The sequence below is a fragment of the Pelodiscus sinensis genome, chromosome 2, assembly GCF_052426305.1.
Source record: "Pelodiscus sinensis isolate ZL-2025 chromosome 2, ASM5242630v1, whole genome shotgun sequence".
Lineage (NCBI taxonomy): Eukaryota > Metazoa > Chordata > Testudines > Trionychidae > Pelodiscus > Pelodiscus sinensis.
The window spans coordinates 232,478,159-232,504,108 of record NC_143053.1 but is presented as its reverse complement, the minus strand read 5'-3'; the positions used below and the strand labels follow the sequence as shown (position 1 = coordinate 232,504,108).

The window sequence follows — 25,950 nt, the reverse complement described above, 5'->3', positions numbered from 1 at the left end:
TAGAGCCCTGACCAGGGTTGTTCTATCTATTACCCAAGATCCACAAACCTGGAAATCCCGGACGCCCCATCATCTTGGGCATTGGCACTCTCACTGAAGGACTGTCTGGCTATGTGGACTCTCTGCTCAGACCCTATGCCACCGGCACTCCCAGTTACCTTTGTGACACTACGGATTTCCTGAGAAAACTACAATGCATAGTTGATCTTCCAGAAAACACCATCCTAGCCACCATGGATGTAGAGGCTCTCTACACAAACATCCCACATGCAGATGGAATACAAGCTGTCAGGAACAGTATTCCTGATGATGCCACAGCACAACTGGTGGCTGAACTCTGAATTTATCATCACACACAACTATTTCAGATTTGGTGACAACATATACCTCCAGACCAGTGGTACTGCTATGGGCACCCGCATGGCCCCACAATACGTCAACATTTTTATGGCTGACCTGGAACAACGCTTCCTCAGCTCTCGTCCATTTACACCCCTTCTCTACCTACGCTACATCGATGACGTCTTCGTCATCTGGACCCATGGGAAGGAGACTCTGGAAGAATTTCACCATGATTTCAACAACTTCCACCCCACCATCAACCTCAGCATGGACCAATCTACACGGGAGGTCCATTTCCTGGACACCACAATACAAATAAGTGACGGTCATATAAATATCACCCTATACCGAAAACCTACTGACCGCTATACTTACCTGCATGCCTCCAGTTTCCATCCCAGACACACCACACGATCCATTGTTCACAGCCAAGCACTGAGGTACAACAGCATCTGCTCCAACCCCTCAGACAGAGACCTACACCTACAAGATCTTCAACAAGCATTCTGTAAACTACGATACCTACACGAGGAAGTGAGGAGACAGATCAACAGAGCCAGACGTGTACCCAGAAGCCTCCTGCTACGGGACAAGCCCAAGAAAGAAACCAACAGAACACTACTGGCCATCACCTACAGTCCCCAGCTAAAACCTCTCCAATGCATCATTAGTGATCTACAACCCATCCTGGACAATGATCCCTCGCTTTCACAGGCCTTGGGAGGTAGGCTGGTCCTTGCCCACCGACAACCTGCCAACCTGAAGCATATTCTCACCAGCAACTACACACCGCACCATAATAACTCGAACTCAGGAACCAATCCTTGCAACAAACCTCGGTGCCAACTCTACCCACATATCTACACCAGCAACACCATCACAGGACCTAACCAGATCAGCCATACTGTCACTGGTACATTCTCCTGCACATCTACCAACGTAATATATGCCATCATGTGCCAACAATGCCCCACTGCTATATACATCGGCCAAACTGGACAGTCCCTACATAAAAGAATCAATGGACACAAATCTGATATTAGGAATGGCAACATACAAAAACCTGTAGGGGAACACTTCAATCTTCCTGGACACACAATTGCAGATCTAAAAGTAGCCATCCTGCAGCAAAAAAACTTCAGGACCAGACTTCAAAGAGAAACTGCTGAGCTACAGTTCGTCTTTAAGTTTGACACAATCAACTCTGGATTAAACAAAGACTGGTGAATGGCTCGCTAACTACAAAAGCAGCTTCTGCTTTCTTGGAATTCACACCTCCAGATCAGCTGCTAGAAGTGGGCCTCATTCTCCTTGATTGGATCCACCTCATCATCTCCAGCCTGATCCTGGCCTGCATATTTATTCCTGCCTCTGGAAATTTCCACTACATGCATCTGACGAAGTGGGTCTTTGCCCACGAAAGCTTATGCTCCTACACTTCAGTTAGTCTATAAGGTGCCACAGGACTCCTCGTCGCTTTTGCAGATTCAGACTAACACGGCTACCCCTCTGATGCCTGGGGGATGCTCATATCCCCCAAAAGTGCACACACTGTGCCAGCATGACGACGAGAGCCCGCAAGGAGCGGGAGCAACATCTGAAAGAGATCCTCTTTAATAAGGCTCTCATGTCTGCAAACGTAACAGGCTCGTCTGCCACGGACCCCATGCCAGAAAAGCGGAGAGCTCCTTCCCCAGCTGTGCCGTCCCCTGAAAGGAAGAGAGCTTCTCCTGCTTGTTCCCTGCCAATGGCTCCGCAATCGCGGGTCAGCACAGGTGATAATCCGGGCACCTCGGGCTCCAGATTGACCCATGCACCTACTTCAAAAAATCCGGCCAGCTCCTCCCGGTGCCAACAGCCCTTGGCACTGAAGCCTTCAGCAGAGCCTCTTAAAGGGCCAGTTACAATGGCACCGAGGACTTCCGCATCTGCCTCGGGGATCCCTGCAGTCACTCCTCCTCACAAGGAGCTGTCCGCAGCACCGGCACCGAAGGAGCATGCTGCTGCTCAGGTGCCTCCTTTATTGCAGCCAGCAGATCACTCTGCATGCTCAGAGCAGCGTTCAGCAGCACCTATATCGAATATCCAGGAGGTCTCTCTTTCTCCCTCCCCGGTTTTTTCTCCTGAACTGTTCCCTCACCCTTCTACGTCCACATGCCATACAAGGGCTCAGAAGGAATACCATGGACGAAGCATGTCATCTTGCCGTCATTATTATAGGGACCGCAGCCGCTCACTCCACAGATGCTCTAGATCTCGTTCTCCGTCAAGATGCTCGCGCTCACCGATCCATTCACCGCGGGGTGCTTATTATGACAAGCATAGCAGTGTTAGGTCTCCCAGATGGCCATCACCTGCAGGCTCTGACCGACGTTATTTGCACTATCATGGACCTTACTACGCTGAGTCATCTCATCACAGGCACTCTCGATCTCACCACAGATCACCTTGCTCCTGTCAGTCTTTTAGCCCACGCTCCGTACATTCCAAGCTTCGGAAGCAGTCTCCGCTCCGGGATATGCTACCTCCACGTTCTCCGCTCCCTAGATCTCAAATGTCAGACCTTGAGGAAGGGCAACTCTCAGAAACTGCCCCAGACTTTTCTCCTGGTGCCTGCTCATCTGTGCCGGCCAGAGATGAACCGGTAACTCTGGTGGAGATGACACCTCCCGACAACCTGAAGGAATTTCAAGATCTCTTTAAACGAGTCGTGCAATCTCAGGAGGTTTCACCTGGTCCTCGATAAGTTGTACAACATAAGCTGTTCAAGAACTTACACCCTAAACAGCAGCTAAGGATTGCCCTCCCAATAGATGATGCTATTTTGGAGGTAGCAGAAGAAATCTGGCAAACCCCAACATCAATACCGCCTACCAACAAAAAAGCAGATAAAGTATTTCGTTCCGTCCAAGGGTTTAGACTTCCTTTTCAATCACCCACAGCCTAATTCATTGATAGTAGACGTGGTTCGCCCCAAGAGTAAGATGCCCCACTTCAAGAATGCCCTACCAGATAGGGATACTAAGAAATTAGACCTTTTTGGGGCGTATGGTTTATTCTTCCTCAACCTTGCTCCTCCGAATTGCCAACTATGCTGCCCTGTTGTCAAGTCATAATTTTGACAATTATTCCAAGCTTCCGGATCATATGCAGCACCTTCCCGAGAACAAGAGACTTCTTCTTAGGGCAGTCGTCCAAGAGGGGTTCACGGCATGCAGAACATCGCTTCAAATCGCTGCTGATGTTGCGGATACTGCCGCACGGGCCATGGCAACAGGTATTGCGATGCGTAGAGCCTCCTGGCTACTGTCGGCGGGAGCCCCTAAGGAGTTGCAGTCTAAAGTGGAAGATTTGCCCTTTAACCGCCAAAAGCTGTTTGCCTCCACTACAGGTGACATTCTTCATTCTGGCAAGGACTCTCGTACTACCCTCCGAACTCTAGGGATGTACAAGCCGCCTTTCAAATGCAGGTGGTATTACCCCTTTCAGAGGAGATATGATTATTCATCCTACAAGCAGCAACAGCAATACGGACCTGACCGATTTAGGTTTAAGCAGCGTCCTCAACGCAAACTCCAGCAACAGAATCGCCCATCAGCTCGTCCTGTTCAGAAACAGCAGGTTTGACTTCTGTGCGAAGGACTCGAACACGTCTCCAGTGGTCAACACACAAAAGCCTGCCGACGGCCTCTTCTATCACTGGCTGAGGCCATATCTTCACCAGTGGGCCACCATTACTTCGGACTGATGGGTCCTAGAGGTCATATCATCAGGCCTAACAATCCCCTTCACCTCAGTTCCTCCCACTACCCCACCCACCCCGTCTCTGCTCAGGGACCCATCTCACGGGGTCGCTCTTCAAGGATAAGCTCTTCATCTCCTAGAGATCGGAGCCATAGAACGAGTACCTGCAGAGTTCCGGGGGAAAGGTTTCTACTCCAGGTATTTCCTAGTTCCCAAGAAGTCCGGGGGGTGGAGACCTATCCTTGATCTGAGAGGCCTAAATCGTTTCATACGGAAGCAGCGCTTCAAAATGACCACACTGGCCAAGATCAAACCAGCACTAAACTGAGGAGACTGGTTCGCAGTCCTAGATTTACAAGACACATATTTTCATGTGACAATACACATAGCTCACAGACGATTTCTGCGATTCGTAGTGGGGGACGACCACTTTCAGTACAGGGTACTTCCGTTTGGCCTTGTCTCAGCCCCAAGAGTATTCTCCAAAACGCTGGCGGTAGTGGCTGCCCATCTGCGCTGAACAGGGGTCTCAATTTTCCCCTATCTCGACGACTGCCTCATCAAGGGCCGCACTCAGTCACATGGTAGCCGCAACTCTACATCTGTTCGGCTCCCTCGGCTTCATTGTAAACATTCAAAAATCACATCTGCAACCCACACAAACCCTAACCTTAATAGGAGCACGGCTCGACTCCCGGTCAGAAAGAGTTCGCCTGCCAGCCGAGCACTTTTAAATCATACAAGACTTGATAAGAATGGTCTTGCAGTCTCCGATGCTCCCAGTGCACGTATGCCTACAGCTCTTTGGTCATATGGCGGCAACTACAATCATTGTGCACCACGCAAGGTTACATCTGCGGTGCCTGCAACACTGGTTGAGCACAGTATACAATCCTGCCGAGCACAGTATACAATCCTGCCAAGTACAGCATCTGCAAAACCGTAGCGCTACCCGTACGTGTCGAGGACTCCTTGCATTGGTGGACCAACCCCAACAACATGCTGTCAGGAGTCCCCTGACGGCTGTGGGGAGATTACCACAGATGCTTCTCTCATCGGCTGGGGCACCCACATAGGCGTAGAAACAGTCCAAGGCCGTTGGTCCACGACGGAGATGATGCTCCATATCAACCTTCTCGAACTCCGAGCGGTGTTTTGGGCCTGCAGACACTTCAAGTTGCACATAAGGGGCACTGTCACCAGGATTCTCACCAACAACTTAGTGGCGATGTATTATGTGAACAGGCAGGGAGGCGCCCGCTCTCGCTCCCTTTGTGCAGAAGCGATCCGCCTTTGGACGTGGTGCATTCTAAACGACATTTTTATAGTCGCGTCATACTTACCCGGTGCGAACAATACCATTGCGGATGCGCTGAGCAGACATTTTCATCAGGACCACAAGTGGGTAATTCGCACGGACGTTCTCTTACCTCTTTTCCATCGGTGGGGTCGTCCGGCGATAGATCTGTTCGCCACACGTACCAATGTGAAATGCAGAACTTACTGCTCCAGAGCAGGAGTGGGCAGTCACTCCCTGGGAGATGCATTTCTCCTCCACTGGGGGACATCACTTCTGTATGCATTTCCCCTTGTTGTGCTCATTCCCAGAGTATTCGAAGATCGTGATGGACAAGGCACGAGTGATACTCATAGCCCCAGCGTGGCCCAGACAGCCATGGTACTCAACTCTCCTACAGTTTTCTGTCCGAGCACCGTACCGATTTCCTTACTTGCCAGACTTGCTGACACAACAGAAAGGCTCCCTTCTTCATCCGAAGCTGGACAATCCGCACCTAACAGCGTGGATGATATATGGTTCAGCACATCCGAGAATCTTTGCTCAGACCATGTGAAGCGCGTCCTGCTACACAGCAGAAAGGACTCCACCAGAAAATCCTACCTGTCCAAGTGGTCCAGATTTGCTTGATGGTGTGCTCCTAAGCACCTAGATCCCGTTATTTCACCACTACATATTTTACTGGACTATGTACTCCATCTGCAGGCGACTGGACTCTCCATGTCATCACTTAAAGTCCATGTGGCAGCGATTACTGCTTTTCACTACCCCGTCGAAGGCTGGTCGGTTTTCTCCCATCCCATGATGACTAGATTTCTTAAAGGCCTGGCTAACCTTAACCCACCACGTAGGCCTCCGCCACCTACATGGAGTCTTGACCTGGTTCTGGATGTCCTAACTAGGCCACCGTTTGAACCACTGGCTATGGTACCTATGCCAGTGCTTACAATGAAAGTACTCTTTCTCCTTGCGGTAACATTGGCACGTAGGGTGAGCGAGTTAGGGGGGCGTAGACATCAATGCAGCTATCAGTCTTTAATAAGGAATCCGTAATATTAAGATCCCATCCAGCCTTTCTGCCTAAAGTCTGCACAGAATTTCATATAAATGAGCCAATCGTTTTATCATATTTCTATCCAAAACCTCATGCTTCGCACTGTGATGCTCTCCTACATACTCTGGATGTCCGTTGAGCCTTGGCATTCTATATAGATAGAACCCGCACTCTTCGCAAGATGGATCGCCTCATTGTTTCCACATCTGGGCCTTCCAAGGGTCAGCCCCTATCAGCCCAACGTATTTCCAAACTCGTTGTCTCTTGTATCACGACTTGTTATCCTATTCGTAAAAAGCCGCTCTTAATCGCACCCTAGGGCTCATTCGACACAAGCAGTGGCCTTACGTGACATTTGCCGGGCAGCGACTTGGTCTTCTAGCACCACCTTTTCAAAGCATTACGCAATCATGCAGCATCTCACCTCCGATTCAGTGGTAGCTCTAGCAGTACTGCCTGGTCATCAGAATCGTGATTCCGAAGCCCATGTCTAATTGGGATTACTGCTTTGGAGTCACCAGACGTGGAGCACCCACGGGGACTACCCGAAGAAGAAGTTACTCACCTTCGTGCAGTAACGATGGTTCTTTGAGGTGTGTCCCCGTGGGTGCTCCACGACCCGCCCTCCTCCCCGCTTCGGAATCTCGTCTTTTCTGTCTTGCAGATAGGCGGTGAGAGGAACTGCCGGGCGCCGGACCGCACGCGGCAGATGAAAGGTGTGAAACCGGCTCGTGCGCGCAGTCCGGCTGAATACAGCTCTGGAAAGCTCCGATTTGCGGCGCCGGGACCAGCCGGACACCAGACGCGGAGCACTCACGGGGACACACCTCGAAGAACCATCGTTACTGCACGAAGGTGAGTAACTTCTTCATCTCTATTAGTTCACAGAATATGCTGCAGAGTATCTTAGTGGTTTTTTTTTTTTCAGAACTGTTATTGTCATTGACAATGTAATATTTATGTATGGACATTGACCACCAACACGATTCCTAACAGACTAGAAAACAGTAGGGCACAGTATCAAATTACATTACTATGCCTCCCTATTAAAGAGCTCTATATATCTCTGCATTGAACTGTCTTAATAGCTGGTGGGTCTGGCTAATCAAACTCAGCAGACAGCTGTTCCATCTTCACATCAGTAGCAACTTTTTTCCTCCTTTGCTTCAGATACTATGCAGGATACAGCAGGCAGCTATAAATAACCATTGGGATATTTTTCTCACATTCAGTCTTGCAAGTAAACACCATCAGCATCACTTTGGTCTACTATAAGCATATTCAGCTATACACTCTGCATCTGCTAAGCTTGTGGTTGAATCTTTCCTTGGTGCTATCAGGATGTCCAGTGTGTAGATTCATGAGCCAGGTGAGTAAGGTCAGCTGGATTCTCAAGGATCACTTGGCATTTCATTATTCCCAGTGGTAATCTCCTCAGTCAGGAAAAAGTTCTTTCTTGTAGCTTTCTGAAAAGTCGTGTATTTTAAAGACAAGAGAATCATCCACCTTCCCTGACTAGCCCATGCTGATGTCAGTGAAGCATCTCCAGTGATCTCTAAGTGTTTGTGTATGCTATGGGTTGGCGACATTTCAGAAGTGGTGTGCTGAGATTTAACTTATTCACTTCTAATTACGGATCTACATGCCAGGGAGAAGAGGCAGGCTGGGTATGGTGACAATATTGTCTCAACTGCAGCTAGGGAAAATGGTTTAATTAAAATTATTAAACAGACTAAGCATTTTAACTTTCTCATGTTAGTTTATCAAACTTATGTCCAATACAAAATGTGCCAGTGTTTTCTTTCTTTATGACTAGGGTGGGGAAGCCACTGACCCACAGAAAAATCAGTTGGGAACCACACAAGTGAGAATCAGGAAAACCCACAATCTTCACTCATGTGGACCACAACTGAGACACCTCATTCTTCTCAAGTGCCAGCTAACCTGTGGACTATCCAATAAACATCTGCTTATCAGATAGTTGACCGGTCATTCATATCCCTGGGAAGGACTGAAGTTCAGGGTTTCCCATAGGCCAGATTTACTTTTCTTGGGTTTCAGAGTTAGTGAATTGTATTGACTCCCTTCGGCTCTGAGGTATGCACAGAAATGAGGGGATTGGCATAGGGAAGTAAAAGTGTAGATTAACTGATAAGCAAAAGCTTGTAGGTTAATGCTATAGACTACACACATTTCTCTCCCCTCACCCCCATTGCCAGTACATTTTTAGCTGGCTGGCCAGCAGCCCAACTCAATTCTGGCTCACGTCGGGTCCAGGAGCTCAGACCACCACCTAGACAGGAGCTGCTGTACCCTGTGCCGCTGCCTCTTTATCAGAAGCAACAACATAGGTCCACAAGGGGACCAGCTCCTACCTGGCACCCTGTGCTGCTGTCTTTGATACAGTGGCAGCAGCACAAAGTGGCAGGGGTCTTCTTGGGAATGACTTATCTAACCAATAAGAATTCATGAGGTTACTCGACTATTCAATTAACCGATATTTAACGTCCCTAGTTCAGTGTGTGTGAGACAGGGCTGCCAGAAAGTGGGATAGGGATGGGGTACAGGATCTGGGAGGGAGGTGGGTTGCAAGAGGAGGTGAGGGTATAAGGTCTGGGTAGGAGGTAGGGTGCAGAAGCAGGCTGGAAATAGGGTGTCTGTCCAGGGGAAGTGAGCAGGAGCAAGGGAAGATACAGGAGCAACCGTGGATGCAGGAACAGAGTGGGGTTAGGCTGTCTGGCCAGGAGGGAGGGGTGTCAGAGCAAGCTGGGTGTGCAGGGTTTTGGCGGAGTGAGGGGGATTGGAGCACAGCGGTCTGGGCATGAGGGGGAAACACTTACCTGGCTTTGCATCCCCTTGCAGCGTGGCCCCAGAGGTGCAACAATTGTTACGGCCATGCAGCCCTGGGCCAGCCCTGGAGGCACCACTACCGTGGCCACGTGATCCTGGGCCAGCCCGGGAGGCACCACTGAGAAGCCTCAGTCACAGCGCTACCTCCTTCCATTTCAGTCTAACCTACTTATAGGGATGAGGGAGGGCTCCAGCGGCTGCATGGGGGAAGAGGGGCAGGGCTGAGTTTTCGCTGCATGTGCCACTTACGGCACGGCACGCATGCTGTAGGTTGCTGACCCATGGTGTATGCCATAGAAATGTATCCCTTTTTTGTTGATTGTATTCTGTTGCAAGATCATTTAGTGCCCATTGTGCATGCTTTATTGCTCCACTGCAGTGTGAGAACACTATTGCTGAACATCTATCCACTCTGTCCTGCACATTGCAAAGAGTTGCAGTCCTGTATAGCAGGTGAACTCCAGATTCTTACCGATAAGTCGGTACACAATCAGTCAGTACAAGTTTCCAAAGTACTATTGCTACTTGCTTCTCCACTGTAGTTCAGCTCCTATTTTGGTGTATCTGCCTTGGAGGTCTGGGACCAGCTCAGCACAGTGTTCCAGGAATGTTCTTGAAAATTCTACAGATGCTTGCTTATGTCTCACATCAGTCTGTCTTCCAAGAAGACATCATGTCACCTGTTTATTTGGTGGTTCTTGCAGCTCTCTAAATACTAGAGGATTACGCATCCTGTGCTTGTGATACTTAGGATAATTGTACAGAGCGTTCTGTGCTTCTGTCAAAGATTCTGGTCAATAAGGAAGGGCAAATGAGTTTGAGGGATTTTGAAAGAAGGCATGCAAATTATGGGACAGGTGACATTGTGAGATGGAGGGAGATGCACACTTGGAAGTTGACCCTTTACTGCCAGTCATCCCGTGTGCATTGCCAAAACTTCGCAAAAGACTGTGCTATATGGTGGCAGGTTGCACAGTGGGGTGCCTACCCATGGAAAACTTTAGTATGCAGTGATACAAGCACTGCTAGTGGATACGTACAATGCTGATGCAAGAAGCCAGATATGCATGCACTGAAATAATATGTTACTTTGGCATTTAGCTGTCAATGTTAACTTGAGTTGATTTCGTTTGTAGTGTAGATGTGGTCCATACAGGCAGGGGTGGCTAATTATATGGGCCCATGATACCTAGGGTCCAGGAGTATTCTGGCCTGAAGGCCCTGTTCCACCAGAGCCCAGGGCCAGGTCTTTCCCCCAGGCCATCTGGTACCATCTGTGATTTAAAACAGGCTAGAGGTGCCCCTACTAGGGATGTTAAATTTAGATTTGGCTAATTGAATAGTCGATGCAAATTGCATCAACTATTTCATTAGTTGATAAGGGTGCCTCCGTCTTTGAAGTGTACCAGAACCCCCCAGGTACTTTGGAAACTGCTTGAGTCCCCCACTGGCCCCGTTATCCCAATGGTGTTTCAAAGTGGTAGCACCACATAGACTCTGGAAGACCCCAGATAAGTACCCCATCCCCTCTCTCAAACTGCTTCCTTCCCCTCTACCCCAAAACTCTTGCGGAGCCTGCATCTTCTAGTCTCTCCTGCAGCTCAATCCCCCACTCCAGTCCAAAGCCTACATCTAGCACCCAAACTTTGTTCTAGAACCTGCATTCCAAACTCCCTTCCAGATCCTTATGCAGATTTGGGGGGAGGGGAGTAGGTAGGGGAGGGATGCTGGTTCTGGGCACCACCAAAATTGATACAAACCTGCTGCCCCTGTATGCAGGGGTGGATTAGGTCAGTTTAACTGTCACATTCACTCAACCAAGAGTATCACACCTGTATGTAATATATACAGGGCTCGACAATGTAATCTACTCAGCTGGGGTGAGTAGATTTTAGCCCAGTGCGGCCACGCAGCACGGTCTGTGCATGCGCAGCGCGCGGCTGGCGAGCAAGGCTCGCCGCCACTTGGTGAGCCCTGAATATATATATATATATATATATATATATATATATATATATATATATATATATATATATATATATATATATATTAAAAAAAAAACTAGGAACTTTTAAGTTCTTAAGTGTAGACCAGGTCTGAGTCCTGGGAGAGTGTGGAACCAGGTCTCTCAGTATGCTAGAGTCTTCCAGGAGCAATCAGAATAGCACTGATAAGAAGGGGGAAGGAAGGTACTGGGCTACCACCCACTCCTCTGCCTCTCACCTCATCCCAGGAGCCTAGATTTAGGTGCTAACACCATTATCACCTACTGGCTGGAATTTCCACTCCTTCCTGGGAGTCCAGCAGCAAGAGGAGGGTGTGGTCACTTGACTTACTATGGAACTGGGTTGCAGTGACACAGCTTCACAAGCTCCTCGGACAGTAATGTAGGGCAGGAGTTCCCACAGATTCCCGGGGTCTGCTTTTTCAGGAGGCAAGAGAAACTTCCTCTGCTTGCTGCCTGTGTTCTGATCACTTCTGCAGAGAGAAGATTATTGAAGGCCTCTAAAATGAGACTGGTAGCTGCTGTTTCAGTTGAGCTTTGAAATAGGGGAGAACACTAACATTTTTAAAAGTCATTTTTCACATGTATAATAGTTGGGCCAACTTGGTGTGACACAAGTGTATGTATATACAGAATAGGGATGTGAAAGGTTAACCAGTAAGCATCGCCTTTAATGGATGTCCGGAGTAGCTCCTGTCCATGATGGCCCAAGCACATTTCAGGCAGGGACTGCTCTGGGCATCTGGATTTGGCCCTGTCAGTGGCAGGTCCAGGGGGGCACAAGCAGGAGGGCTCTCCAGCTGCAGGTGGAGGGGAACCCTGCAGCCTAGCTAAGCTAAAGCACCCCCTCTGTAATTGGTTGGTTGGTTATAGTTTAACCAATTAAATGGTATTTTACATCCCTAATACAAACATAAGTAATCGGGATACTACCAGGCATGCTCCTTGTTAGTTCTCAATTTCTGTATGTTCTGTATCTGGGTTTTTAAAACAGTTCTTCAGGGCAGAGTTATCACCAGGCCAGTTTTAATTATTTTGGTAATTTATTTCAAAATGCCTGTCAGCAAGTATATCCATAATAATACAGTCAATAAAACAGGATTCAGGAAATGTTTTTGTCAAATAGATTCTTTCCATTCATATGAATTCAGACATTTGAATAATTAATTCAAACTACAATACAGAACTGCATTTCCCATGCATTTTAGAAGTGCAAATGCTCAGGGAAGTCAGGGGTAATGGAGGACCTGAGGGGAAAAAGAAGTAATTGCTGAGAAGGAGACTGAGAATGAATCTGGAAGGTAGTTAGGTGTGGGTGAGAGAAGTATGGAATGTGTTCTGGGTTTTGGGATGGGTGGGGCGGGGCTTTTGGGGCTTTTGTTTTGTTTAAGGGCTGGATTTTAGGTGATTTGTGGAGCCTCTCTCATGCCGACCTTAGCTGACCCATTGTCCCTGTCCATCTGGAGAAAGTGGGTTGTGCCCACGAAAGCTGCATGCTTTATACCATCTACATGTTTTGTTAGTCTTTAAGGTGCAACTTGACTGTTTGTTGTGTGTTTAAGTTTTTCTAGTTAGTTTGAAACTCAGCTACCCCTCTGAAGCATATTAGCAATGTTAGCATGTAGTCATTTACATAATTGATAAGCCTGGGCTTATTGGTTAGTTATCTTAATGACTACATAAACCTCCCACCCCCTTGCTGCCTCTTTATGGGTATGTCTTCACTACCCCGCTAAGTCGAACTAGCGGGGTAATGTAGACATACCACACTTGCAAATGAAGCCCGGGATTTGAATTTCCCGGGCTTCATTTGCACAAGCCGGGTGCCGCCATTTTTAAATCCCGGCTAGTTCAAGCCCCGTGCCGCGCGGCTACACGCGGCACAGAGTAGCTAGTTCGGATTAGGCTTTGTGGAATGAGGAGTACAGCTAGTTCGGATTAGGAAGCCTAATTCGAACTAGCTACTTCGTGCCGCGTGTAGCCGCGCGGCACGGGGTTCGAACTAGCCGGGATTTAAAAATGGCACCGGCCGGCTTATGCAAATGAAGCCCGGGAAATTCAAATCCCGGGCTTCATTTGCAAGTGCGGTATGCCTACATTACCCCGCTAGTTCGAATTAGCGGGGTAGTGTAGACATACCCTATCAGAGGCAGTGAGGAGGGGAGGCAGGAACCAGTGCCCATGGGGAGCTGGTTCCCACCTAGCTGCTTGTGTTCCTCCCTCTTCCCCTGCCACCCTTGCTGCTTTCCACCGAGACAGCAGAGAGGTGGGGGGCAGGTGAGAGCCGGTGCCTGAGTTTCCTCCACAAGCACCAGCTCCTGTGGAGCCACCTGCTTCTGTGCTGCTGCCTCTGACAGACTGCACCACAAGGAGGGGGGCAAGCGGGAGATAGGTGCAGGGATCCAGCTTGAAAGCTGGTTTCCCGCATGTGCTATTAGCTCCCAGGCAGCAGTGGGGGGCAGGTGGGAGCTGATGCTTATGAGCATTCTGCAACACTCCTTTCCCCTGTTTCTAAACACGTAACCACTAAAAATTCCACTGGTTACACGTTTACACAATTACAGGTCAGTTAATATCCCTAGTCAGTATGTTCCCTTAACTTCCACTCCCATTCAGTGCCTGGCTTAGTCATATTACCCCCCTAGTCCCTGTGCCCCTCTGTCAGTCAGTCTCTTTCCTTCTCTCTCTCTCCCACCCCACATCCTGTGTCTCCTCACCTGACCTTATAGGCAGGGCAGTGTGAGGAAGGCAATCTGACTAATGAACTATATCTTAGAAATGCTGCAGTTGGATTTGAATCAAATTCTGTGTAGTCGGGTATTAATGGAGAAGAGATTCTTGGCGAGAGCAGAAATAATTCTATTGAAGCCAAGTGTGCTTACGCAAGGGCAGATTTGATCCAGAATCATAACACACTTCCATTTGCGTTTTGAGTAGAGTAACTAATAATCTGTAGTTGTGGTATTTTGCATTTTCAAAGCACTATATAAATATTAAGTTTCACAATTGTTTGTAAAGTAAGCAAGTATAATTCCCCTTTTTGAGGATGTGGAAACAGATACAGAAAGGTTTTAGGTTGTGCTCTGTCGCATCAGTGCCCAAACCAGAGTTAAAGTAAGTTTGAATCCTATATCCTTTCAGTGATATCCGACCATACTATCCATTTTACTGTAAATGCTATACAAATATTTTTGTTACTCCGTGTTTTCTCAACTTTGTTTCTCATTTCATCTCAAACCATACAGATATTTCATTATTTGCTAAAGCTGTAACTAATAACCTATTGACTTTTCTGTTGAGTAGTAAATCCTAACTACTTTGAGCAGATGCCTTGGAACTTCAATAGATGATATGCTTAATTTAAAAATACAAAAACCCAGGTATTAATTTAACAAAGTACCTTTAATAGAAATGTATAAAAACATAAATTTTTACTGATTTAGTAAATGCAGCTACCAAATGAGACTTTCGAAGTCTGTTCTTTCCGAAAAAGCTGTGGATATAATAGTGTTTATTTTTATTTCTGGAAACTGGACTTCAAATCTTCAGTGAGGTCTTAGTAGATTTCCAGAATTAATCTCTCTGTTAGCTTAGTTTGAGCCACATGGAACAAGTTACACAAATTGTCAAGAAATTGCTCTGGTTTCCTGTTTGCTTGTGAAAGCAAACTCGGGTGCTTGACTTAGATTTAAAAAGCCATGTATGGTTTGGCAATGGTATCTGAGAGGGCATTCCAATACTGAAGATCAGTTGAAGTACTAGAGCTAATGGTTCCTTCAATTTAACATTGTGGGGCATTATGAGTAAGGCCCAGCCGAATTCACAGTTCATGTAGGTCTGTTTCACAGTCCTAGAATTTTTAAAATTATAAATGTAATCATTTCAGCTCTTTAAATCTGAAAATTCATAGTGTTGTAACTGTAGACACCCTGACCCACAAAGGAGTTGGGAAGGGGTTGCAACCTTAGCAGTTCTGCAACCACAATTATCTTTACTTCTGCACTGTTGCTTATGGCGGTGTTATATTCAGAGCTGTTCAGCTGGAAAGTTGGTGTCCAGCTGCCCAACTCTGAAGTCAGTGCAGAACTAAGGATAGCAATACCATGACCCTTCTGAAATAATCTTGTGATGTTCCTTTCTCTAACACACTTTTGGGTCAGAATCCTCAATTTGAGAAATCCTGGTCTCCCTTATGAAATATGAATAGTACAGGGTAATAGCACACGAGATTAGATTTCATAGTTTGTAATGCATTTTTTGTGGGTTTGCATTGGTAGGGCTTTAATCCCAAAGGACCTTCCAGCTCTGGCATTCTATCTTACCACTAGTTTGACAAAACTTTAAGCCTTAAGACCGGCCTCCTCCCAGGCATTTGCCTATGGGTGAGACATGTAATACTATATTGGATGAGTTTTCCAATGGTCACAACAATAAGCACTTTTCAAAATCCTACCCCAGATCAAATGACTTACAAGCTCAAGTCCCATTGGACTTTAGTGGGACTTTGGGTGCTCTTGAAAAATGTTATCACAGTCAAGTTACTTGTTAGTTTTTCATATTAGGTAGGACCCAGTGACAGTGATGTGTACTTGTGTTAGTGAATAAATGGGGTGAGGTTCTTCCCACCCTTATCTCTTCTATTTCTTTACTTTATAGAATCAGTGAAGACTGGTTGTGACAAATTATGTTCTTTCAGGGTTATTACTAGGGATGTTAGATATCATGTAATTGAATAGTCATGTAACCGCATGAAATCTTAGCAGTTACATGACTATATAATAGTCCCTAGGGGTGGGGTCCGCAGCCAGTGTGCTCCCAGCCCCACTTCCAGGGAACTCCCTGCCACCCCACACTCCTGTATCAGAGGCAGAAGCCCAGGGTGGCTGGTGGAGACAGTCTGCCTGGCGAGCCAGTTTAAAAACCAGCTCTCCTCACAGACCAGCTGCCTGCCATTCTGATAGAGGCGCAGCACGCGGGGTGGCAGCAGCCCCTGACCATGGGGGGTCCAAGCCCAGGCTCACCATGGACAGATGCTGCTCCATGGGATGCAGAGCAGCCTCTGTCTAAGGGAAGCTTGGACCCCCCTGCGGATAGAGGCTGCTTCGCAGTAACCTCTCCTGCCCCTCATGCTGCTGCCTCGGGGAGGGCAGGTGGCACAACGGAGCTTTTAAGCCAGCTCCCCCCAGCACCAATTCCTTCCTGTCCCCCCTCACTGACTCTATAGGAGGCAACAAGTGGGGGGCAGGCAGGTCCACAGAGGCAATACGCACAGGGAGCTGGCTTGAAAGCTAGCCCCCCTCACCCTATTAGAGGCAATAGTGCTGGGGCAGGGGGAGAGGCGGATCCGGTGCTCCTGGGGAGCCTGCTTTAAAGCCTCTGGCAGCAAGGGCAGGGGCAGCGGGTGAAGTCAATAGGATTAACTAACTTAATCCTTTACTCAAGGTTAAAATCCCTATCTTGGATCTCACAATTGTAATTTCTTTACCTGTGAAGCACTGGGTAGGGAATGCGGGGCCACATAGGATTAGAGATATGCCTGAGTGAGGCACAGAGACATGGGGATGGCACAGACATGCCTGACTGAATAGGAGAGGCTACAGATCTGCATGGGGGAAGCTCCGTGAGAATTCCTCCTCACCTATTGCCCCCAAAAAACCCGTTCCATATTTTTCCCACCTATACCCAACAACCCTCCCAGTTCACACCCAGCAATTGCTTCCCTCTTCCTCAGCCCCTCCATTACCCATTAGCCCCATAAGCCTTTGCACTGCTTTTGAGGGGAGTGAGAAATATGGTTCTATACTGTAGTTTAAATGATTTATTATTCAGACTTATGTATAATCTTTGTCTTATGCTGTTATAGACATACTTGCTGACAGATATTTTGAAATAAATTATCAAAACAACTGAACCTGGTGTGATTTTTTTTTTAATTTGTCAAAATAACATGCAGAATTTTGCAGAATATTAAAATATTATGTGCAGAATTTTTAATATTTTGGTACAGAATTCCCCCAGCAGTAGCCAATAACAAAATGGACAGTGACAAAAAATGACCGATAAAATCCAAGGTGGTAGAATTAAAGTCCTGACCATGTTTACTTCCGGTAATATCTACTTCTAACAAGCCTTAGATTATTGTTCCCCAAACCATGGTGTGCGTTGCCTGTACAGAAACATAGGGGAATATTCAGGAGGTGGCTTAGTGGGGCCAAGTATTGTTGAGACCTCACCTGAAGTATTGTATACAGTTTTGGGTGCTGTGCTTTAAGGAAGATGTGGACAAAATGAACAGAACCTGGAAGAAAGCTATAAAAGTGATGTTTAAGAAACCTGACCCATGAAAAAAGGTATAAAATAGTCATACATTTTTAGGCTTGAGGAAAAAGACTGGTAAAAGTCTTTAAATATGTATTGCAGTCTGTTTATAAAGAGAATGATTATCAATTGTTTATATTCACTAGAGGTAGGACAAGAAGTAATTGGCTTAATCTGCAGCAAGGGAGACTTAGGTTAGATATTAGAAAGAACTTTCTAACTATCAGGATAATTAAATACTATAATAGGTTTCCTTCCAAGGAAGGTTGTAAAATTCCTGTTATGGGAGGTTTTTAAGAACCGACTAGATGTTTCAATGTTTCTCAGACTGGGGTCTGTGGACCCCGGCGGGGGGGGGGGGGGTCTCCTGGCCTGGCTGATCAACTCCTTTCCCCCACTACTGATGTCCTCTTCACATAGGGGAACATCTGTACTGCAGCATGCAGGAGGTGCTTAAGGGGTTGCCAGTCTTCCCAGTTTCACTGGGGGGCTCTGTTGGAGGCTTCTGAAACCAAACTGGGAAACTTTAGGCCACTAAAAGTCTGGCAGTGCCTTGGAATAAAGGCAAGTGCTCTGTCTGCCCTCCGCCTTCTCCACTCCTAAAGTGGTTGTGGTATGTCCTGGGGGGAGGGGAAGTCTCGTTTGCCACCCCACCCTAAGTGCTGATTACACAGCTCACATTGGTGGGGAATTGTAGCCAGTGGGATCTGTGGGGTTGGTATCTCCTTCCCCAAGGGCCTGAGGGACATACTGGCTGCTTCCAGGATCAGTGTGCTGCCAGGGCAGGCAGGGATCTTGCCTGAGGGAAGGGCCACCAATCCAGAAATTGCACTCCAAACTTCCTGCTGCAGCCCTGAGCCCACTCCCAAATTCCCTCCTAGATACCTCAACCAAGCTATTTCCCTAGGCTCAGCCTGGAGCCCCCTCCCACACTGTCAACCCCTTAGCTCCAGCCCTCAGCACGCAGCCCAACTGCGAAGGGGTGGAGTGCGGGCAGGACTTGGAGGTCCACAAAAAAATTTAAATCAAAATGGGGAGTTCCTCAGGTTACTAAAGTTTGAGAATTGCTGGATTAGACAAACAATTGTCAGAAGTAAGCTAGGTAGACTTGATCTTGCCTCAGCATGGGGGTAGGGACCTAGAATCCTAGATGACCTTTCATGGGCCCTTCAGCCCTACATTTCTGTTTCTATCTTATACTTTTAAAATAACATGTAATTGAATAGTCATCATATTTTTCTTGGATACAAAATAGTGTTGCTTGTTCCCCATAAGTAACTTTTTTGGTTTTTAGCTGTTTCTAAATTGCTGCCTCTATGCACTAGAGAACTCTACAGCTTTCCAATAGTATGTGTGTGAGCTCCACCTAATGGAAGTCTTATTCATATATGCTTGTTACATTACAGTACTTGGAACAATTCCACTAAAATGTAGTGTTAATTTATCATGTCTTATCTTTTCGATGTAGAATACAGAAATCCATAGAAACTAGTATGTGTTATCTTTTTAAAAGTTAGCTAGGAAAGTAAGATATCTCAGTAGAATGTCAGTTTTCATAACATGTCCTCGTTTTTTATTTATAGGAACATCATCTTCAGCGAGCTATCTCTGCACAACAGGTATATGGAGAGAAGAGGGATAATATGGTTATACCAGTTCCAGAGGCAGAAAGTAATATCGCTTATTATGAATCTATATATCCTGGGGAATTTAAGATGCCAAAGCAGCTCATTCACATACAGCGTAAGTATAAATACTTTTTAAATGTATGTGAAAGCCTATATCTAAAATGTTGTTATACTGGTAACATCAATTGCCCTGTTGATATTTCCTTTCAAGGGTTAATTTTAACACAGCATCTTTAGATGTAAGCTTTGTTATGTAAGGGTACTAGTCAGTTCTTATTCAGGATCAAACTCTTGTTGAAGTTGATAGGACTCCTGCCTGACTGTGAGGATGATGTTAATTTTTAATTTTAGGAATAACAGTTCCCCATCTCACCCCCCTCCAATATCAGTTTAGATTTTCTAATTATAGTTCCATAGAGATGTCTAGTCTTCTGGCCCAGAAGAGCCATGGCCACAGTCTTGAATATGACTGGTATTTGGAAAATGTTATGAAAAATAGAATTCATAGGGCCTTATCACTCGATTCAAATGTGGTGGTGGTAGGGTGGGTTGGAGGAGGCAAGCAGAAAAAGAAGTGATACCTACCACCCTTCAGTTAAATGCATATGTTTACCTATAAGGTACAGATTCTAAAATTCTTTATGGTATGCTTCTAGATGCCTAGATCGCTCACTTGGGTGCTATTGCTTGTGTTCATCTTTGTCTGGCTAGAAGATTAGAACTGTTCCTTTTGGTTGTGGACTTCACCACAGTTATCACTTCATTTGGGACAATACTTGAAAACATCCCAGATGTTCTTGCTAATGTGGAATACAATTGTAGTCTTTAATTAGAGATATCTTGAGCACAACACCTGTGCCCTGTAAATTGAGTAGACTCCCAGTTTATTTCTGGCTAAAAGATTGCGATTGATTTACAATCCTCTTGAGAATCCTGACTACTTCTTTGACCATTTATTTCCTCATGCTCTATCCTGATAGTGGAGGTCAGATGAAGTTCTTGAGCTGACTGCTCTGTAAACAAAGATAGTTTCAAAATGCTATCTCCATCAAAAGTTAGATTTATCATAAAGAGTAGATTGGATGAGTAATTAAAGATCATGCCAGACTAGCCTATTTTTATTCATTTATTTTGTTAGTATTTTATTTAAGATATTAAGGTTATTAATGAGGGGAAGTTGGTGATACTAATCTAGTCATCTGTGAAACATTTTGCTGAAATACCACGTGTAGTTGGGATGAAATTATTCTTAGGCCATGTCTTCACTCCTGGGAAGATTGACACTGTTTCAGTTGATCTTCCATAGTTTGATTTAGCTGGTTCAGTAGAGACCCACTAAATCACTCAGAGGGCACAATACCACCTCTCTCCATCTCCACCCTTCCCATACACCCCCACGTCCCCACCAGTGGCCAGTACTCCTGCAAGGAGTAAGGGAAGCTGACAGGAGTATTTGCTCTCATTGGCCGTCTTCTGTGGGGACGGCAAGGAAACTCAAATCAAGGTACATTGACTCCAGCTACATAAATAACATGGCTGGAATTCCGTGTTTTAATTTGATCTTCCCCTTTAGTGTAGATCTGATTTTAGACTGGGCTATAGGAAGTATACTGGATAGTAAACAGTAAGCAGTTGAATTACTTAAGTATTCAGTTTCTAATGTCCTCTTCTGGTAACATCTGTTTGCATTGTGTCAGTGCTTCTGTTAATTTTTTTTCTTTTTTATTTCTGCTAACTGTAAGTATATAAAGTACTTTTGTATCTAGGTTTAATAAAAGGATTGTGTAGAAAACTCTGTTTAGCGATTGATTTTTTTTTTTTTTTTTTCCCCCAAACTAAACCCACATGTTCTATCTTGCTCTCCAAACCAGAAAAATATAGCCTACAATCCCAGACACTTTTATCATCCGGGGGGAGGAGGGGGGAGAAAACCTTCCATTGTACTCCATGTTAACATTCACTGTATTGTTTAGCTTTTAGTTTGGATGCTGAACAGCCTGATTATGACTTGGATTCAGAAGATGAGGCCTTTGTGAATAAGTTGAAGAAAAGAATGGACATTTCTCCTTTGCAGTTTGAAGAGATGATAGATAGGCTAGAAAAGGGCAGTGGTCAGCAGGTACACTATTTCTAATTAAAAAAAAAAAAAGCAACATATGAAAGTTTTTTTTGGGGGGGGGGGGTTGTTTTGTTTTTGTTGTAACACATTGGGTTTTACGTTTAGCCAGTCAGCCTGCAGGAGGCCAAATTGTTGCTGAAGGAAGATGATGAATTAATTAAAGAAGTGTATGAGTACTGGATTAAAAAGAGGAAAAACTGTCGCGGTCCTTCACTTATCCCAGCAGTAAAACAAGAGAAACGAGATGGTTCCAGCACAAATGATCCTTATGTTGCTTTTAGAAGGCGGACAGAAAAGATGCAGACTCGAAAAGTGAGTGGATATAAAATCTGACACTTTCTTGTATTCAAGCATTACTAAGCCAATTAAACTTTCAATACTAAATCTTGAAAGGGGGGGGAATCACTTTTTCTCTGCTAGTTACATCACTCAAATGAAATCATATTGGTTTTTGTTTTTTTTGTTATAGGACGTGACAAAATCCAATAATAATAATAATGCAGGTGACTTGTAACTTGCTATATATGTAATATTCTCTGTACTTTGACATGGCAAAATGCTTGATACGAATTCATTATAGAAATTGAACTTAATTAAAAATTTCTTGTTATCCACAGAATCGAAAGAATGATGAAGCGTCTTATGAAAAGATGCTTAAGCTGCGTCGAGATCTGAGTCGTGCAGTGACTATCTTAGAGATGATAAAAAGAAGGGAAAAAAGCAAGAGGGAGTTGTTGCATTTAACACTGGAAATTATGGAAAAGAGGTAGGGTACATCAAGACATTTGGTATTATTCATGTTCTTCCATAAACAATAATAAAAATCTTTTTTACTTACGTAAACCTCTTCTAAAAAAACTACTTTTTGTGCTTGCTGATTTTGTAATAGTATAGCATGCTTTCATATTTTACAACTGTAAAATTCCTTTCCTGTTTGAAGGTATAGTCTAATCTCCATCTGGTCACTTTTTTGTTCTGTCAGTTTTGTTTTTGGTTTTGGTTTCTTTCATTGTGAACAAATCTAAAAACAGGAGACTTTACAAAAATGATAGGTAAATTTATTATGAACATAAACATAGCTGTACAGGATGAAACCCTTGGTTGTCCATATAGCCCAGTGTCCTGTCTTTCAACAGTGGCTAGAGCTAGATGCTTCAAAAAGAAAGAACAGAGCAATTTCATAAGATCTTTTTCACAGTCATTCAGTGCCAACTTCTGGCAGTTGGAGGTTTAGGAACACCCAGATCACGGGATTTCCTCCTTGACCATGGCTAATACCTATTAGTGGACTTAACCCACATGAAATTATCTAGTTGTAATGAAATTGTGCTAGTTATATTTTTGGACTTCATAACAACCACTGGCAATGAGCTCCATAGGTTGACACTGCATTGCAACAAAGTACTTTTTTATGGTTGTTTTAAACCTGCTGTCTGTCAATGCAAGAATTGTGTGTCATCTAGTGAAATTCTGTAAAGGGGTAAATAACTGTTGTTCCTTTTCTCCATATCTGTAATGATCTCTCTGTAGTTTTTCTTTTATAAGCTGAATATATCCAGTCTTTTAATTTCTTCCCATACGAAAGTTGTTTCATACCCTTATCACACGTTGGTTTTTTTTCCAATTCTTATCTCTTTTGAACTGCATGCAGTATTCAAGGTGTGGACATACCATGCACCACATTGTGATATTTTCTATTTTATGATCTATACCCGTGGTCACCAACCCATTGATCGTGATCGACTGGTCGATCGCGAGGCGTTCGGGCAAACCCACCCCCCATTTTCCACCCACCCCCGAGAAGCCCCACTACCTACCTTCAGTGTAATGCTGGCTTCCCGCGAGGTGGATGGAAGTCCTGTCTGAAGCTCACGTCACTTCCGGGGGGTTCCAGAAGTGCGCGGGCTGGTCCCCTCCCACAGCTCTGTTGTGTGATGGGGGAGGGGGCATCGGCCCTGGAGAAGGAGTGCGAAGGCTTCCCTGTGCCGCTGGCGCCGGAGGGTTAAGTTGAGCGCAGGGGTTGGCCCCGGGATTTGGCCGCGCTGCAGGAGGGGAGGGAGTTGGCTGGGCCAGGCCGGGCCACGCTGCAGGCTGGGGGTTTGGCTCCAGGGCAGGCGCCCGCGAGGGTTGGTCGTGCTGCGGGAGGGGTTGGCTGCGCCGCGGGAGGGGGGCTTGACCCCGGGGCAGGCGCCCGCGGGGGTTGGCCATGCTGCAGGAGGGGGTTGGCCCCGGGGCAGGCTCCCGCGGGGTTTCCCTGCGCCACGGGGGGTGGTCGCCCCCGAGGCAGGCTCCCGTGGGGGGTGGTCAGGCCCGGAGGAGTCATGTGCTGGCTTCACTCTGGGGGGAGGGGAGAATCCTGGGAGGAGGCAGATGCAGGGGACTCGCTGCTGCTACTGGCACCCTGTCCCTAGCTCCCGCTCTCCTGTCCCCAGCTACAGAGCTCTGTCCCCGCTCTCCTGTCCCCAGCTACAGAGCTCTATCCCCACTGGCACCCTGTCCCCAGCTGCAGAACTCTGTCCCCACAAAATGTATAATTATAAATGCTTCATTTTAGATTTAAATAGCATGAATAAAAAACAGACCCTTTATTTCATAACTATAAACACGTGATTTTAATGTTATATATCGCATAATTTAAAAATAAAGTGTTTATCAGAGCGTGTAAGTAAGGGCTGGGAATAGCAAGTGATGGACAGGAGAAGACTAGAGAGGGGGGCTTCAAGGAAGGAGTGGAGCAGTAGATCTTTGCCTGTTGTGGGATTTTAAAAAGTGATCTTCGGTGTAAAAAGGTTGGAGACCACTGATCTATACCCTTCCCAAATGGTTCTGAACACTTTTTTAGCTTTTTTGACTACCGTTGTGCTTTGAGCAGCTGTTTTCAGGGAACTATCTAGAATGACTCCAGGATCTCTCTTGAGTGGTAAGACCTAGTTTAGACCCCATCATTTTCCATGTAGAGTTGGAAACAATAATCCCAATCTGCATTACTTTGCATTGATAAACATGAAATTTCATCCATCCTTTTGCCATCCACTTAAGTCTGATCTCTTTGTGACTCTTAGTTGAGTCCAAAGCTGACTGCAATCTCATTACTTTTTCTATTGTCCGGTAAATTTTGCCACTTCAGTATGTTTCCCTTTTTTCAGATAATGTATGAAGATACTGATCAGTGCAAGACCCAGTCAGATCCTTTGCAAGACCCTGCTAATTAGCTCTCTGTTGTAAAAACTGACCATTTATTCCTACCCGTTGTTTCCTGTCTTTTAACCAGTTAGGGTATGTCTACACAGCAGTGTTATTTTGAAATAACTGATGTTATTCCAAAATAACACAGTGCGCATCTACACTACAAGCCTTTATTTTGAAATAATGTTGAGCTGGAGGACTTTTTACTCCAACTCATGGTAACCCTCATTTAATGAGGAATAAGGGAAATTGAAGGAAGACAATTCTTCCTTCCACTTCTTGCTGTGTAGACAGTGCCAAAAGTCTAATTAAGCTGTTATCAACTTCAGTTATGCAATTGACGTAGCTAAAGTTGCATAGCTGAATTCAACTTTAGTCCTGCTGAGGAGAGAGACCCTTTCTGACCTTCCCTCTTATCCTATGACTGTTTAGCTTACTTCAAAGTTGCTGTAGGGGGATCTTGTCATATGTTTTCTGCATGTCCAAGTATGCTGTATTGACTGGATCATCTTTGTTCACGTGCTTGTTCATATTCTCCCCCCCCCCCCCCCAAAAGTCTTAATACAGTGGGGGGCATGATTTTTCTTGACACGCCTGGGTTAATTCTTCCCCAGAATATTATGTTTATCTGTGTCTGATAATTCTGCTCTTTATTAGAGTTTCATCCAGTTTGCTTTTTACTGAATTCAGTCTTGCCAGGATTGCCTCTGAAGCCTTTTTGAAATATTGGTGTTATCTGGTACAGAGGCTGACTTAAGCAGTAGGTTACATACCATTGGTTCTGCAGTTTTATATTTGAGTCCCTTAGAACTCTTGAGTGGGTCCCATCTGATCCTTCTGATATATTACTATTTAATCAGTTTGTTCCATAACCTACCTGCTCCTCTTGACACCTCAGTCTGGAACAGTTCCTCATATTTGTCCTCTAAATAAGAATGGCTCCCATGTGGGGAGCTCATCCACATCCTCTACTGTGAAAATTGATGTGAAGAATTCATTTAGCTTCTCCACAATGGCCTTATTTCCGTCAGTACTTGGTCCTACTGACTGTTTGGCAGGCTTCCAGCTTCTGGTATATTTACAGGAGCTAACATTAATTTTTTTTAAATCTTTAGCTAGCTAGCTGTTCTTCAAATTCTTTCTTGACTTGCTGTATTATACTTTTTACACTCACTAGAACGGTTCCCAGAGTTTTTGGCATCACGCCCCCTTTTTGATTTTTGAGAAACCCTCTCGCCCTCCCCCCCAAAAATAGCAGCAAAAATTGTTGAGCTCCCCATCTCTCCCCCCGCCCCCCCAAAAAAGGAACTGACCAGGGCCAAAAAACAGTTGCGGCCCCTTTAATTCCCAGGACTAGTGTAAAGGTGCCAGTACTCTAGGAGAAAAGTTGACACCCTTCCCCCTCCT

At 45.6% G+C, this 25,950-nt stretch overlaps 1 protein-coding gene across 3 annotated transcripts in view; it reads left to right on the top strand.

Moving 5' to 3' along the window:
• Positions 1-25,950, top strand: part of EPC1 (enhancer of polycomb 1) — a 138,333-nt gene that overhangs the window by 80,976 nt on the left and 31,407 nt on the right. For all 3 annotated transcript variants that reach the window (XM_025184459.3, XM_075922663.2, XM_075922664.2), the window contains 4 exons: positions 19,194-19,353; positions 21,212-21,357; positions 21,463-21,669; positions 21,975-22,123. In XM_025184459.3, the coding sequence (XP_025040244.2) occupies positions 19,254-19,353; positions 21,212-21,357; positions 21,463-21,669; positions 21,975-22,123 (602 nt within the window). In that variant the 5' untranslated portion in view covers positions 19,194-19,253. The remainder of the gene's footprint in view (positions 1-19,193; positions 19,354-21,211; positions 21,358-21,462; positions 21,670-21,974; positions 22,124-25,950) is intronic.